The sequence below is a fragment of the Syngnathus typhle genome, linkage group LG2 (genome assembly GCF_033458585.1).
Source record: "Syngnathus typhle isolate RoL2023-S1 ecotype Sweden linkage group LG2, RoL_Styp_1.0, whole genome shotgun sequence".
Lineage (NCBI taxonomy): Eukaryota > Metazoa > Chordata > Actinopteri > Syngnathiformes > Syngnathidae > Syngnathus > Syngnathus typhle.
Window position 1 is genome coordinate 18,521,128 of NC_083739.1, and position 15,066 is coordinate 18,536,193.

Here is a 15,066-nt window from a genome sequence, read left to right on the forward strand (position 1 = left end):
TTATGTTAAAACTTGTCTGGTGTTTTATTCCTTGTTTTTTATATTCGCCAATTAAAACATAAAAATCTGACATTTGGTTAACTGCTTTATATGACGTGCAGGTACACCTCATGGACACTTCAATAGGTACACTACACGAGGTAAAAAAAAAAAAGAGAGTAAATAACTAAAGGGTTAATTGCACACTAAAAGCACAACTTTGCACTTACTCACACCTGGGATCGAACTAAGGTCGTCTGCACTCCTTTGTACTAGTGATGTGCATTCCAGTTAAGAACTGAATCTTTAGAATCGGTTCACTCAAAATATTTGTTCAAAAGAATCGTTCACTACAGTTTCTTATTTATTTTTTCTTACCTCGTGTAGTGTACCTATTGTAGTGTCCATGAGGTGTACCTAATCACAGGCCACTCCAATAGGGAAAAAGCTTAGGTGAAAATGAAAAGGTCCGCCCCCGCCTCCTGATTGGCTGTTTGATCTGTGACGTCACTCGGACATTCCACTAGGTCAGTGCTTCTCAAATAGTGGGGCGCGCCCCCCTTGGGGGGCGCGGTGCTATTCCTGGGGGGGCGCGTGTGACCCTGGGGAACAGGCTTTTTTTTTGGCAGTACTAGAATAAAGTGTAATTGCGCGTTTACTACAGCAGGGGGCAGTGGCGCTCTCATTGTTACTTCTGTCACGTTTGCGACAGTGCAACATTTTACGACTTACAAGACAAGTTAGGATAGTCACGGTGGGGAGGGGGGGCGCGAATAGTTTTCTTCTTGCTAGGGGGGGGCGTGACAGAAAATAATTGAGAAGCACTGGGTTAAATAAAGGTTAACCTAAAAAAAAAAAAAAAAAAAAAAAAAAAGTGAACCCTGAACTTTGAACCCGTGGTGACCCCGCGGTGACCCCGTGAACCCGTGGTGACCCCGCGGTGACCCCGCGGTGACCCCGTGGTGACCCCTGGGTGACCTTTGAAACCTGAACTTTCAACTCTAGTTAAAAATCGAAAATGTGCACATGACCCCGTGAACTTTGAACCGACCTTTGACCCCTGGGTGAACTTTGAACCGTAAACTTTGACCTTTGACCCCTAGCTAATTACGTTTTTTTTTTTTTTTTTAAACCGGCATAGCAGAACGATCCATGGTCTTCAGATGCCGCGCTGTCGCCATCTCCTGGTCAGTTAGTGAAATGCTTTTGCTGATGTTTTTTTTTCTCTCAATTAAAACAAATCAATTAGCCAGTTGGTTTTCTTTATTTAATATCTATTATCAGACAAAACCAAATTGTGAATCAGTCACCTAGGCTATAGCAGAACAAACAATCCATGGTCTTCAGATGCCACGCTGTCGCCATCTCCTGGTCAGCTAGTGAAATGCTTTTGCTGTTTTTTTTCCCTCTCAATTAAAACAAATCAATCAGCCAGTTGGCTTTCTTTATTTAATATCTGATATCAGACAAAACCAAATTGTGAATCAGTCACCTAGGCTATAGCAGAACAAACAATCCATGGTCTTCAGATGCCACGCTGTCGCCATCTCCTGGTCAGCTAGTTAATCTCTGATATCAGACAAAACCAAATTGTGAATCAGTCACCTAGGCCAGTGCTTCTCAAATAGTGGGGCGCGCCCCCCTTGGGGGGCGCGGTGCTATTCCTGGGGGGGCGCGTGTGACCCTGGGGAACAGGCTTTTTTTTTGGCAGTACTAGAATAAAGTGTAATTGCGCGTTTACTACAGCAGGGGGCAGTGGCGCTCTCATTGTTACTTCTGTCACGTTTGCGACAGTGCAACATTTTACGACTTACAAGACAAGTTAGGATAGTCACGATGGGGAGGGGGGGTGCGAATAGTTTTCTTCTTGCTAGGGGGGGGCGTAACAGAAAATAATTGAGAAGCACTGCACTAGGTACACCACCGCCATTTTCAAGTGTACCTAATAACAGGCCACTTTATTAGGGAAATATCATGGTCAAAGGTACTTTTCACTTTCACAAGCTTTTTCCCTATTGAAGTGGCTTGTGATTAGGTACACTTCATGGACACTACAATAGGTACACTACATGAAGTAAAAAAAAGAATAAACAATAAATAAATAAATAAGTGAAGTGAACGATTCGGTGAACGATGCTTTTGAACAAATATTTTGAGTGAACCGATTCTAAAGATTGTTCACTTAACTGAAATGCATATCACTAGTACAAAGAATTGCAGACGACTGTGAGCTACCGGGTCGAAAAAGGTTGGGAAACACTGCATTAATCTAGTTAGAAGTTTAAAAAGCAAAAAAAAAAGCGGATCTGAAAAACAATAAAACAATGTTGCCACATGAATTTATTAACACCAAGACATTTATTCGTAGGCAAGTCAATAAAGTTGCAAACTGTTTAAGTTTCATCTGCTGGGTATAACCGTTTCGCAATGCTTGAAATCCATCTTTTCGCCATTCCCGAACAGTAGAATCATAGTTTTGGATGCATGTTGAACGCAAATAGAACATTTTTGAAGACGCAGAACATTTTCACTTTTTTTTTTTAGCCTTTACTCTTTCTTGTTGCCCCATTTGGCCATCTTGTTGTTGACAGGGGTCTTTATGAATCTACTGGACTTCATGTAGGCTGCAATCTTGTCGAGTGCCTGCAATGGCGATAGACAAAAAGTGATTCAATGTCACCGTGAATCAAAAATAAATCTAGAGAGGGTTTTTTCCTTCACCTCGAAACGATCCAGAAGATCTCTGAGGTTTTTGAAGTCATCCAGGCAGCTGGCATGAAACATCCTGTGTTGATCCAACAACTCATACATGATGAAGTCCACAAAAGTAATCTGCAAAAAAAAAGTGTAATTTTCACGATTCCAATCAAGACCCCCTTTTTGTCGAGCAAACAATCTAAACACCTTGTCACCAGCAAACCACTTCCGACCTCCCAGGAAATTGGAAAACTGCTTGAGTACACCCGGCAGCGCCTCAAGGTACCCTGGCTTCATCTTGTCCTGAAATCATTAGAGGAGATTTAGACCTATGGGACTTGTGTCATATCCACTTGCAAAGTGATACTCACAAAATCGGTGTAACACAACCTCACAAAGCCATTCCGAAAGTCCATGGCCTGGTTCTCCAAAATGTCCACACGGACCATCTCATCCTCGGTCTCTCCACCTGCGATCACATTTTGGACACTTATGTAACTGACTAAAGACTGACAGTGATAGTACCTCCTAACTAGCACCAGGCATTTTTAGATGGGAGAAAAGGATGATAATAATAATATAATAGTGCTGTGCCATCATTGGCTCAATTATTAAACTTTAGATCTCCATTTTACAGTAGTCTCTAAAAAGTGAAATAACAAACTCGGATAAAAATCAACATTAACTGTCCTCTTTTGAGATCATAGTCCAGATTATTTTTAATAATTAGTTCAAAGTTCAAAGTCACTTTATTGTCAATCCCTTCATATGTCAATTAACTTAATCTTAACAGTTTTCCAAGTGATTGGTGATGCTCGGTGCCGTAGGACAGGTTGAGCTGAACCACCCTGGTATGGGGAAAACTGGGATTTTAAGAGATCCAACTGGAATAGCCAACTGTATAGAAAATTCATTTTGTGAACTTAAATATTCCTGAAATATTTATTCATTTCCCAAAGTAGCATTCATGAAAAATCCTTTAAAAATATGAAATATTTAAAAATCTCACATACAAGAACCAGCCCCCCACCCCCCTCCCCGACACACACGCACACCCATTGAGAACCACTGTACTTGTGAATGGATCAATGTTACTTAAAAACAATACCTGTATAGTTAATAAAAAGTTCATATTTGACAATAGAAGGGATAGGGTTTTGAAAAAAAATGGGAAGGCTGACCAGTGTCCTAAACAAATTGTGTTCAACCTCAAAGATTCCTCTGTACTATAAGTGCCCCGTTATAATCACATATGAAACTTACACAAATTGTTCTTTCTAGCGATGTATCTGATGATGGCATTGCTCTGCACAATTTTCTTGGTGCCGTCCTCCAAGTAGGGTAACTGCAATGAAGCGTCCATCGTAAAAGGTTTCGGTCGTGAGCATGCTATCAGACATCACTCACATTGGGAAAGTCCATCCCAAGTTTGGGTTTTACATCAAACCAGCAACTCTTGTCATAGTTGGGAGCTGCATGCGTAGAACGTTGACGATACAAGTTATTTGGATGAACACGACAGCCTACGGTGGATTTTGGTCGTGTGCCGCATTACCTTCACCGCAGGAAAACAGCTTGTCCTCATATGACGTCCCAGTGTACTCGAGCAGCAGGCGGATGGGCTGGGCCAGCTGGACAGCAATCACAAGGATGGGTTTGTTTGATTAAGTTGTTTCATAACACTTAAATGGCCTGTTGTGTCTTGAATTTACAGGTGTGCGCTGACAATGAATCTTTGTATTCCAGGTATTTGTTGAGGCAATATTCATAATGGTTACGATGACACTTAAAGCTTGTCCTTTAGCAGTTGGCTGAATGAAAGGATTAGAGGAACTAGACCCCAACATAGTTATTGTATTTCCTAATCCTGCACATAGGATTTGAAACGAACCATGCTTTTCTTTTGTGTGTTTTCACCCCATTGAGTTGGAACTTGACACACAGCGAAATTGACAAGGCGAGGCACTTATTGGAATGCATTTTCATCTAGACTTTCCCCCCCACTATTTTCACCCAAAATGATTCCCATCCATTTAAAAAAAACAGTATGCTAGGATATTGTATAATAAACAAGTCTTTCGTATCTGCGATTGGCTGCAACACTCTACCACCCAGATTGCTGGGATAGACTCCAGTATGGCTGCGACGATACTCGTAATGCCTAAGCAGTACGGAGAATGAATAAATTAATGTTTTATCTCGGTACAGTATAATTAAGCTGGTTGGCTAGCAAAAATCATGTGGTAAGTTTCTACCTTAAGGATAGACATGTGACCAACGAAATGCTTCATGTGACTTTATGAATGGAAGCAGCGCTGGATTATGGAAAACTATTCAACTCTTAACGCATGAATCTACTCACAGCGAATGTTTTAGAAGGGAAAGCGATTAGATTGCATTCATAATCATAATACTTCATCATAATCTTTCCACTTTGCATACAAGCAAATTATTCTAATTAGCAACATACTTTCGTGGTCCTCTGAATAGAGTACCCGTCCTTCTTTGAAACTCGAATTAATTATTTAAAAAAAAACTTCATTGTGTGCACTTTGAGCCCATGAAAACGAAACCAATTTAACGAGGCAATACGTTAAAACAATTGCACGTTTATGTACACTTTTTTGAGAACGCATTCCGAGGGAATTGTGTGCAGGCTGGCCAAAGACCGTCCGTCACTCAAGTTAGCTTTAGCCTAAGCTACAGAAACTACGTGATTTCATTGTATTGACACGCAAGTCTATTCACAAGCCATTTTGCTAACGTCTGCAGAATCATTCTTACACTTTAAGCTGTTATGAAAATGTTATGAAAAGACAAATGCTTTGCAGGCTGCAGAACTCACCCCACGGATATCCCAGTAAGCAAGTTTCATGGTATTTGGTTTTAAGTTTTGCCTTGTGCCTTGTAGTGCTTGAGAGTTGCTGTGAGTCCAAACAGCCCAGACGGGTTCGCTGGTTTTGTACTGCGATAGGCAGTCGGCAGAAATAAGGTGGGCGGTGTTTAGTGTTGGCTCGTGAGTGAACGATTCGTTCAAAAGAACGGATTTATTTCAGTGAACGAATCACTTCCTAAAGTGATTCGTTCTTTTGACTTCAACCAGTAGGTGTCGTAATGCGCATTGAAGCTGGTGCCACCTCGCCGTAAATCAAAACGAAGAAGAAAATGACGTAACTTTCCGTGCACGAACGAGTCGTGAATTGCATTTCCCGTTCACCAACTGAATGGATCTGTGAGTGAACGAGTCAGTCAAATTTATTTGTATAGCACATTTCATACACAGAGGCAATTTAAAGTGCTATACAAAACAAATTATTGAAAGCAGGTGAAGCAAAGCTTAGCATTTACATAAATTAATTAAAAAAAAATAGATTACGTCATTTCCAGTTCATCGCGAGAACGGATCAGTGAGGGTACGAATCCTGACGTTCCCGTTCTCGAACGAGTTAATGGTGAACTGCTTTCCCGTGCATCAACGGATCAAGATTCAAGAGTTTTTATACGCCATGTTTGAGCGTGCCAAACAAGGAATTTGACTTAGGTAAATCACACTCTCTGTTCAACATTTAGGTGACTAACAACACTCAGGACATGTGAAAAATGGCAAATATTCTCCAACATCTCCTGATCTTAAACTCCCAAAAGGGCAAGGAACAACTCAAAACTCCAGCTAGGGGAAATGAGAAACCTTGAGAAGAGACCACAGATGGGAAAGTCCCTCTTCCAGGATGACCAGGCTGCCATCAGTCAGTGAACGTGTTGCATCTCCTGGCGTGAACTATGTAAACCAGAATGTAGATTTGCGATTTGCCAAAGAAAGAAAGAACCACTCACTGAAACACCACTTCTTTTATGCATGTTTTCTCCAAGCTAATAGCTAACTTTAGTGCATGAAGGGATGCGCTGTTATGCAACATAACGTAAAGTATGTTTTCACAAATTTCTATACTTACGTAAAATACAATGTGTCATCGTTTTGGCGATTGATTTAACCCACATGCAGGGAAACCGACTTAGAAGTTCAGAATGAGTGATGAGTGTTTATTGAAGGAGATGTGGTGGAGGTAGAGCGGGAGGATATGAGCCAGGAGCAAGGAGCAGGAGCAGCAACGGCGGAGCGTGTGGAGTTCAGCCAGACGGGGTGGATCTTAGCGGTGAGCCGTGGAGGGAATCTGTGAGCGAAATACACAAGACTTGGTCAGAGGATTCGACATGGCTGTGGCGGAGATCTTACTGCAGACCGGAGGATCAGGAGAACGTGGCGTCAATGAGCAAGAGGAGCTAGAGGCGCAACCGTGGAGTTGATCACAACAGGTCAGGCAATGAGTGGTTGACAGCATGCTCCTTAAGAGCCCTCCTTTAATGAGCCTGATGAGCTGCACCTGAGCCCTCCGCCACACTGCTCACGGTTGCTCCCTGTGGAAAAAAGAAGTACACCACCCCGGACCCTGACAATATGTGCCTTAGCTTACTAAAATTGCCGAAATACATATTTTTGAGCGTGAATGTGAAATACCTTCAGCTGATGTAAACATGCCGGCGTGCAGCAAGGCAGAGGCCAAAGCATCTGCGTCTCCGTGACGACATGTCAGTCATTTCATCCCAGTCCTTGGATTCACTGTCCCCGGCCGGCTTGGCGACCTCTGAGGGGACAACGACTATGTTGTCCGGGTTGGCGTCGGCGTGCTGCTGGTGGTGCTGACAGACGTGATGGTGACGATGATGGCGATGATGATGGTGATGTCGACTGTTGCCATAGTGACAGTTGGCCTGACAATGTATCTTATCTGGAAGACCACAGTGGAGTGTGACAAGGAGACCGACAGACACTCCACCCAGAAACACCAGAGCTACCTTTCTAGTCAAGTTCCAAGTCAAGTTTATTCATATAGCCATAAATCACAAGCAGGCTTAAAGGGCTTTTGTACTTTTATCTTTTTACTTTCCTAGTTTGATCTATTGTATTTATTTACTTTTATACTTTTTCTATTCTACCATTTTTTTCCATGTATAATGCGCAAAATTTAACAAATTTATTGTCCTAAAATCTGGGGTGCGCATTATACATGGGTACAATTTTTTTTTTTTAAGAGAATCTCCCTCGAAATAAAACTTGAAATCACCTTTCTTATTGTCAATCGCGCATCGCATTCGGCCATCCTGCCCAACACACTTAATCAGTAAAATTCATAATTGACGACACATCGTTTGATGCGATGGTGCAATCCTTGATGGTGTGTTATTGTCAAATATTGTTTGTTTTTTAATCTCCATCGCAAACCGGATATCATACGGAGGCCGCCATTACAGATGCGCAGAACGGATGCGCAAGACACGTCAGCTATATACTAAAGAGCGAGAGTTTAGTTCTAAACCTAAATGCGTATTACAGGTAATATTTTGTTTCACAACACTTTGCCTTGTTCCTTTCGTCTCTGCTGTTCACTTCAAACACGCTCCATACGAACACAATGCTCTTGAATAATATCCAGTTGTTCCCAAAGATGATCTTTTTTCTGAAATAATTTTGCATTTACGGACTTAAGTAGGAGTCAAAATTCGGGTGTGTATTATACATGGGTACAGGCTTTTTTTCCAGCATTGACATGCCATTTTTAGGGTGCGTATTATACATGGGGGCGCATTATACATGGAAAAAAAAACGGTGTTTATTTTCTAATTTTATCTTTTTATTTTTCTATTTTTATGTATTTTATCTATATACTTTTCTATTTTTGTCTATTTACTTATCTATTTACTTATCAACTTTATCTATTTATTTACTTTTTATTTTCATCTATTTTATCTATTCACTTTTCTATTTTTATCTATTTTATCCATTTACTTTTCTATTTTTATCTCTTATCTATTTACTTAACTATTTTATCTATTTACTCTTCTATTTTATCTATAATACTTTTTTCATCTATTTTATCTCTTTACTTTTCTATTTTTGTCTATTTACGTAATCTATTTACTTTTCTATTTTTAACTATTTTATCTATTTACTTTTCTATTTTTGTCTATTTTATCTACTTATCTATTTGATCTAGTTATATATCTATTTTATCTATATACTTATCTATTTTATCCATTCACTTATCTATTTACTTATTCACTTTTATCTATTTACCTCTATTTTTATCTATTTACTTATCTATTTTATCTATTTGTATCTATTTATTTATCCATTTTTATCTATTTTCTTATTTATTTCTATATACTTATCTATTTACTTATCTGTTTTTATCTATTTAACTAATCTATTTACTTATCTATTTACTTCAAGGCATATCCAAGGCGGTCCCGCCGTTGTCCAGAAGCTTCCAAGACAGTCCTGCCGTTGTCCAGGCGCATCCAAGGCCATCTCGGCACATCCAGTCGGATCCAAGGCGATCCCGGCGTCGTCCAGGTGCATCCAAGGCGGTCCCAGCGTCGTCCAGGCACATCTAGGCACAGCCAAGGCCGTCTCGGCGTCGTCCAGGCACATCCAACGCGATCCCGGCGTCTGTCAGGCTGGTCCCGGGGTCATCCAGGCGCCTCCAAGACTGTCCCGGTGTCGTCCAGGCACATCCAAGGTGGTCCTGACGTCGTCCAAGAATATCCAAGGCGGTACCTGCTTCGTCCAAGCTCAACCAAGTCGGTCCCGGCTTCATCAAAGGGCATCCAACGCGGTCCAAGCGTCGTCCAGGCACATCTAAGGCGGTCCAGGCTTCATCCAGGGGCATAGAAGGCTGTCCAGGAATCATCCAAGCGCATCAAACGCACATCCAAGGCTTTCCCGGCGTCGTCCAAGGCGCATCCAACGCGGTCCCAGCATCATCTAAGCACACTCAAGTTGTTCTTGACTCTTGACGTCACCAGAGTATATCTAAGGCGGTCACGGCATCGTCCAGGTGCATCCAAGGCGGTCCCGGCGCCCTCCATGCGCATCCAAGGCGCATCCAAGGCGTAATTGATTTTCATGTTGTATCATTTGTGCCCTCTCTGCATCCATTTCAACCTGGTGATCCTGAAAGGGGGATCCTTCCATCTGTGGTCCCTTCTCAAGGTTTCTCATTTTCCCCCTGCTAGGGGTTTTTAAGTTTTTCCTTGCCCTTTTGGGAGCTTAAGATCAGGGGATGCTTTGAGAATAATTGTCAATTTCTGTCTATGTGAAGCCCTTTGAGACTGCTTGTGATTTAGGGCTATACAAATAAACTTGACTTGACTTGACGTATCCAAGGCGCATCCAAGGAAGTCCTGGCATCGTCCAGAAGCCCTAGGTGGTCCCGGCATCGTCCAGGTGCATCCAAGGCAGTCCCACCGTCGTCCAGGCGCCCAAGGCGGTCCCGGCGTCGTCCAGGCGCATTCATGGTGGTCCCGGCGTTACCCAGGCGCATCCGAGGCGCCTCAAAGGCGGTCCCGGCGTCATCCAGATGTATTTAAGGCACATCCAAGGCAGTCTGGGTGTTGACTAGGCGCATACGAGGTGGATCCAAGGTAGTCCGGGCGTACTCCAGGCCACCAAGGCGGTCAAGGCGTCGTCCAAGGACATCCAAGGCGCATCCAAGGCGGTCCTGGCGTCGTCCAGGCGCATCCAAGGTGGTCCCGGCTTCGTCCAGGCACATCAAAGGCGGTCCCAGTGCCGTCCAGGCGCAGCAAAGGCTCAGCAAAGGCGCAGCAAAGGTGCATCCAAGGCGGTCCCGGCGTCGCGTCGTCCAGGCGCATCCAAGGCGGTCCCGGCGTCGTCCAGGCGCATCCAAGGCGGTCCCGGCGTCGTCCAGGCGCATCCAAGGCGGTTCCAGCGTCGTCCAGGCGCATCCAAGGCGGTCCCCGCGTCGTCCAGGCTCATCCAAAGCGCATCCAAGGCGGTAGTGTCGTCATCCAGGTGCATCCAAGGCGCTCCTGGCTTTGACCAGGCAGTCTAGATTTTCATGAATTCATCAACATGCAGACCAGAAAGCCAAGCACTCAGTTCTCCATCCGGGTGCATTCCGGAAAGGCAATCATAGCTTCATCCAGGTGCAGGCCAGGTGCAGGCCAGGCCAGGCCAGGTGCAGGCCAGGCCAGGCCAGGTGCAGGCCAGGCCAGGCCAGGTGCAGGCCAGGTGCAGGCCAGGCCAGGTGCAGGCCAGGTGCAGGCCAGGTGCAGGCCAGGTGCAGGCCAGGTGCAGGCCAGGTGCAGGGCAGGTGCAGGTGCAGGGCAGGTGCAGGGCAGGCCAGGCCAGGTGCAGGCCAGGTGCAGGCCAGGTGCAGGGCAGGCCAGGTGCAGGCCAGGTGCAGGCCAGGTGCAGGCCAGGCCAGGTGCAGGCCAGGTGCAGGCCAGGTGCAGGCCAGGTGCAGGCCAGGTGCAGGCCAGGTGCAGGCCAGGTGCAGTGCAGGCCAGGTGCAGTGCAGGCCAGGTGAGGGGCAGGCCAGGTGCAGTGCAGGCCAGGTGCAGGGCAGGCCAGGTGCAGGGCAGGCCAGGTGCAGGGCAGGCCAGGTGCAGGGCAGGCCAGGTGCAAGCCAGGCCAGGTGCAAGCCAGGCCAGGTGCAAGCCAGGCCAGGTGGGGGCCAGGTGCAAGCCAGGCCAGGTGGGGGCCAGGTGCAGGCCAGGCCAGGTGGGGGCCAGGTGCAGGCCAGGCCAGGTGCAGGCCAGGCCAGGTGCAGGCCAGGTGCAGGCCAGGCCAGGTGCAGGCCAGGTGCAGGCCAGGCCAGGTGCAGGCCAGGTGCAGGCCAGGTGCAGGCCAGGCCAGGTGCAGGCCAGGCCAGGTGCAGGGCAGGCCAGGTGCAGGGCAGGCCAGGTGCAGGCCAGGTGCAGGCCAGGTGCAGGCCAGGTGCAGGCCAGGTGCAGGGCAGGCCCGGTGCAGTGCAGGCCAGGTGCAGGGCAGGTCAGGTGCAGGCCCAGTGCAGGGCAGGTGCAGGGCAGGTGCAAGGCAGGGCAGGGCAGGGCAGGGCAGGCAGTCAGTCAGTCCTGGGTTCGTCCAGGCGCATCCAAGTCCTGGCGTCGTGCAGGTGCATCCGAGGCCGTTCTGGCGTCGTCCAGGCGCCCAAGGCGGTCCCGGCGCATCCAAGGCGGTCCCGGCGTCGTCCAAGCACATCCAAGGCAGTCCCGATGCATCCAAAGCAGTCCCGGCGTCGTTCAGGCTTACCCAAGACGGTTCCGGAGTCGCCCAGGCGCACCAAAGGCGCACCAAAGGCGCACCAAAGGCGCACCAAAGGCGCACCAAAGGCGCACCAAAGGCGCACCAAAGGCGCACCAAAGGCGCACCAAAGGCGCACCAAAGGCGCACCAAAGGCGCACCAAAGGCGCACCAAAGGCGCACCAAAGGCGCACCAAAGGCGCACCAAAGGCGCACCAAAGGCGCACCAAAGGCGCACCAAAGGCGCACCAAAGGCGCACCAAAGGCGCACCAAAGGCGCACCAAAGGCGCACCAAAGGCGCACCAAAGGCGCACCAAAGGCGCACCTAAGGTAGTCCCGGCGTCGTCCAAGCGCATTCAAGGCGCATCCAAGGCAGTCCCGGCGTCGTCCAGGCGCACCCAAGGCAGTCAGGGCGTCGTCCAGGCGCATGCAAGGCGGTCCCAGCGTCGTCCAGGCGCATCCAAGGTGGTCTTGGCGTCCTCCAAGAGCATCCAAGAGCATCCAAGAGCATCCAAGGCGCATCCAAGGCGGTCCCGCTGTCGTCCAGGCGCATCCAAGGCGGTCTAGGCACATCCAAAGCAGTGCTGGCGTCATCCAGGCGCATCCATAGCGGTCCTAGCGTCATCCACGCGCATCTAAGGCAGTCCCGGCGTTGTCCAGGCGCATTCAAGACGCATCCAAGGTGCCGTCAGGGTGCAAACTAGGCAGTCCCAGTGTCCAGGCGCATGCAAAGCTGTCCCAGCATCGTCAAGGTGCATCCAAGGCGGTGCCGGCGTCAACCAGGCGCGTCCAAGGCAGTCCCATCGTCAATCAGGCGCATCCAAGGCGGTCCTAGCGTCGTCCAGGTATATCCAAGGCAGTCCAGGAGTCGCCAAGGCGCACCAAAGGCGCACCAAAGGCGCACCAAAGGCGCACCAAAGGCGCACCAAAGGCGCACCAAAGGCGCACCAAAGGCGCACCAAAGGCGCACCAAAGGCGCACCAAAGGCGCACCAAAGGCGCACCAAAGGCGCACCAAAGGCGCACCAAAGGCGCACCAAAGGCGCACCTAAGGCGCACCTAAGGTAGTCCCGGCGTCGTCCAAGCGCATTCAAGGTGCATCCAAGGCAGTCCCGGCGTCGTCCAGGCGCACCCAAGGCAGTCAGGGCGTCGTCCAGGCGCATGCAAGGCGGTCCCAGCGTCGTCCAGGCGCATCCAAGGTGGTCTTGGCGTCCTCCAAGAGCATCCAAGAGCATCCAAGGCGCATCCAAGGCGGTCCCGCTGTCGTCCAGGCGCATCCAAGGCGGTCTAGGCACATCCAAAGCAGTGCTGGCGTCATCCAGGCGCATCCATAGCGGTCCTAGCGTCATCCACGCGCATCTAAGGCAGTCCCGGCGTTGTCCAGGCGCATTCGAGACGCATCCAAGGTGCCGTCAGGGTGCAAACTAGGCAGTCCCAGTGTCCAGGCGCATGCAAGGCTGTCCCAGCATCGTCAAGATGCATCCAAGGCAATGCCGGCGTCAACCAGGCGCGTCCAAGGCAGTCCCATCGTCAATCAGGCGCATCCAAGGCGGTCCTAGCGTCGTCCAGGTATATCCAAGGCAGTCCAGGAGTCGCCCAGGCGCACCAAAGGCGCACCAAAGGCGCACCAAAGGCGCACCAAAGGCGCACCAAAGGCGCACCAAAGGCGCACCAAAGGCGCACCTAAGGCGCACCTAAGGCGCACCTAAGGTAGTCCCGGCGTCGTCCAAGCGCATTCAAGGCGCATCCAAGGCAGTCCCGGCGTCGTCCAGGCGCACCCAAGGCAGTCAGGGCGTCGTCCAGGCGCATGCAAGGCGGTCCCAGCGTCGTCCAGGCGCATCCAAGGTGGTCTTGGCGTCCTCCAAGAGCATCCAAGAGCATCCAAGGCGCATCCAAGGCGGTCCCGCTGTCGTCCAGGCGCATCCAAGGTGGTCTAGGCACATCCAAAGCAGTGCTGGCGTCATCCAGGCGCATCCATAGCGGTCCTAGCGTCATCCAGGCGCATCTAAGGCAGTCCCGGCGTTGTCCAGGCGCATTCAAGACGCATCCAAGGTGCCGTCAGGGTGCAAACTAGGCAGTCCCAGTGTCCAGGCGCATGCAAGGCTGTCCCAGCATCGTCAAGGTGCATCCAAGGCGGTGCCGGCGTCAACCAGGCGCGTCCAAGGCAGTCCCATCGTCAATCAGGCGCATCCAAGGCGGTCCTAGCGTCGTCCAGGTATATCCAAGGCAGTCCAGGAGTCGCCCAGGCGCACCAAAGGCGCACCAAAGGCGCACCAAAGGCGCACCAAAGGCGCACCAAAGGCGCACCAAAGGCGCACCAAAGGCGCACCAAAGGCGCACCTAAGGTAGTCTCGGCGTCGTCCAAGCGCATTCAAGGCGCATCCAAGGCAGTCCCGGCGTCGTCCAGGCGCACCCAAGGCAGTCAGGGCGTCGTCCAGGCGCATGCAAGGCGGTCCCAGCGTCGTCCAGGCGCATCCAAGGTGGTCTTGGCGTCCTCCAAGAGCATCCAAGAGCATCCAAGGCGCATCCAAGGCGGTCCCGCTGTCGTCCAGGCGCATCCAAGGCGGTCTAGGCACATCCAAAGCAGTGCTGGCGTCATCCAGGCGCATCCATAGCGGTCCTAGCGTCATCCAGGCGCATCTAAGGCAGTCCCGGCGTTGTCCAGGCGCATTCAAGACGCAGCCAAGGTGCCGTCAGGGTGCAAACTAGGCAGTCCCAGTGTCCAGGCGCATGCAAGGCTGTCCCAGCATCGTCAAGGTGCATCCAAGGCGGTGCCGGCGTCAACCAGGCGCGTCCAAGGCAGTCCCATCGTCAATCAGGCGCATCCAAGGCGGTCCTAGCGTCGTCCAGGTATATCCAAGGCAGTCCAGGAGCCGCCCAGGCGCACCAAAGGCGCACCAAAGGCGCACCAAAGGCGCACCAAAGGCGCACCAAAGGCGCACCAAAGGCGCACCAAAGGCGGACCAAAGGCGCACCAAAGGCGCACCTAAGGTAGTCCCGGCGTCGTCCAAGCGCATTCAAGGCGCATCCAAGGCAGTCCCGGCGTCGTCCAGGCGCACCCAAGGCAGTCAGGGCGTCGTCCAGGCGCATGCAAGGCGGTCCCAGCGTCGTCCAGGCGCATCCAAGGTGGTCTTGGCGTCCTCCAAGAGCATCCAAGAGCATCCAACGCGCATCCAAGGCGGTCCCGCTGTCGTCCAGGCGCATCCAAGGCGGTCTAGGCACATCCAAAGCAGTGCTGGCGTCATCCAGGCGCATCTAAGGCAGTCCCGGCGTTGTCCAGGCGAAAT

The 15,066-nt window shown here is 49.7% G+C and overlaps 1 protein-coding gene and 1 long non-coding RNA gene across 2 annotated transcripts; both read right to left on the bottom strand.

The window, feature by feature from the left end:
* Positions 1-2,318: 2,318 nt before the first annotated feature.
* Positions 2,319-5,680, bottom strand: LOC133150167 (glutathione S-transferase Mu 3-like). The gene is made up of 6 exons (XM_061272516.1): positions 5,522-5,680; positions 4,232-4,307; positions 3,048-3,145; positions 2,884-2,979; positions 2,701-2,811; positions 2,319-2,622 (listed from the first exon to the last, which is right to left on the bottom strand). Exons 1-6 carry the CDS (start codon positions 5,549-5,551, stop codon positions 2,527-2,529), a joined length of 507 nt encoding a protein of 168 aa, XP_061128500.1. The 5' UTR covers positions 5,552-5,680; the 3' UTR covers positions 2,319-2,526.
* Positions 5,681-6,582: 902 nt separating this feature from the next.
* Positions 6,583-10,773, bottom strand: LOC133149220 (uncharacterized). Its single transcript, XR_009713186.1, has 4 exons — positions 8,960-10,773; positions 7,193-7,463; positions 6,918-7,124; positions 6,583-6,848 (listed from the first exon to the last, which is right to left on the bottom strand). It is a non-coding gene; the product is annotated as an uncharacterized LOC133149220 (long non-coding RNA).
* Between the last annotated feature and the right edge of the window lie 4,293 nt (positions 10,774-15,066).

What these genes read in the sequence shown, in the direction of transcription:
- LOC133150167 (XM_061272516.1), bottom strand. Translation starts at nt 5,551, where the DNA reads ATGAAACTTGCTTACTGGGATATCCGTGGG. An exon ending in GCTGTTTTCCTGCGGTGAAG is followed by an intron (nt 3,146 to 4,231) that starts GTAATGCGGCAC and finishes ATGTGATCGCAG; the next exon opens with GTGGAGAGACCGAGGATGAG. An exon ending in AGTGGTTTGCTGGTGACAAG is followed by an intron (nt 2,812 to 2,883) that starts GTGTTTAGATTG and finishes TTTTTTTTGCAG; the next exon opens with ATTACTTTTGTGGACTTCAT.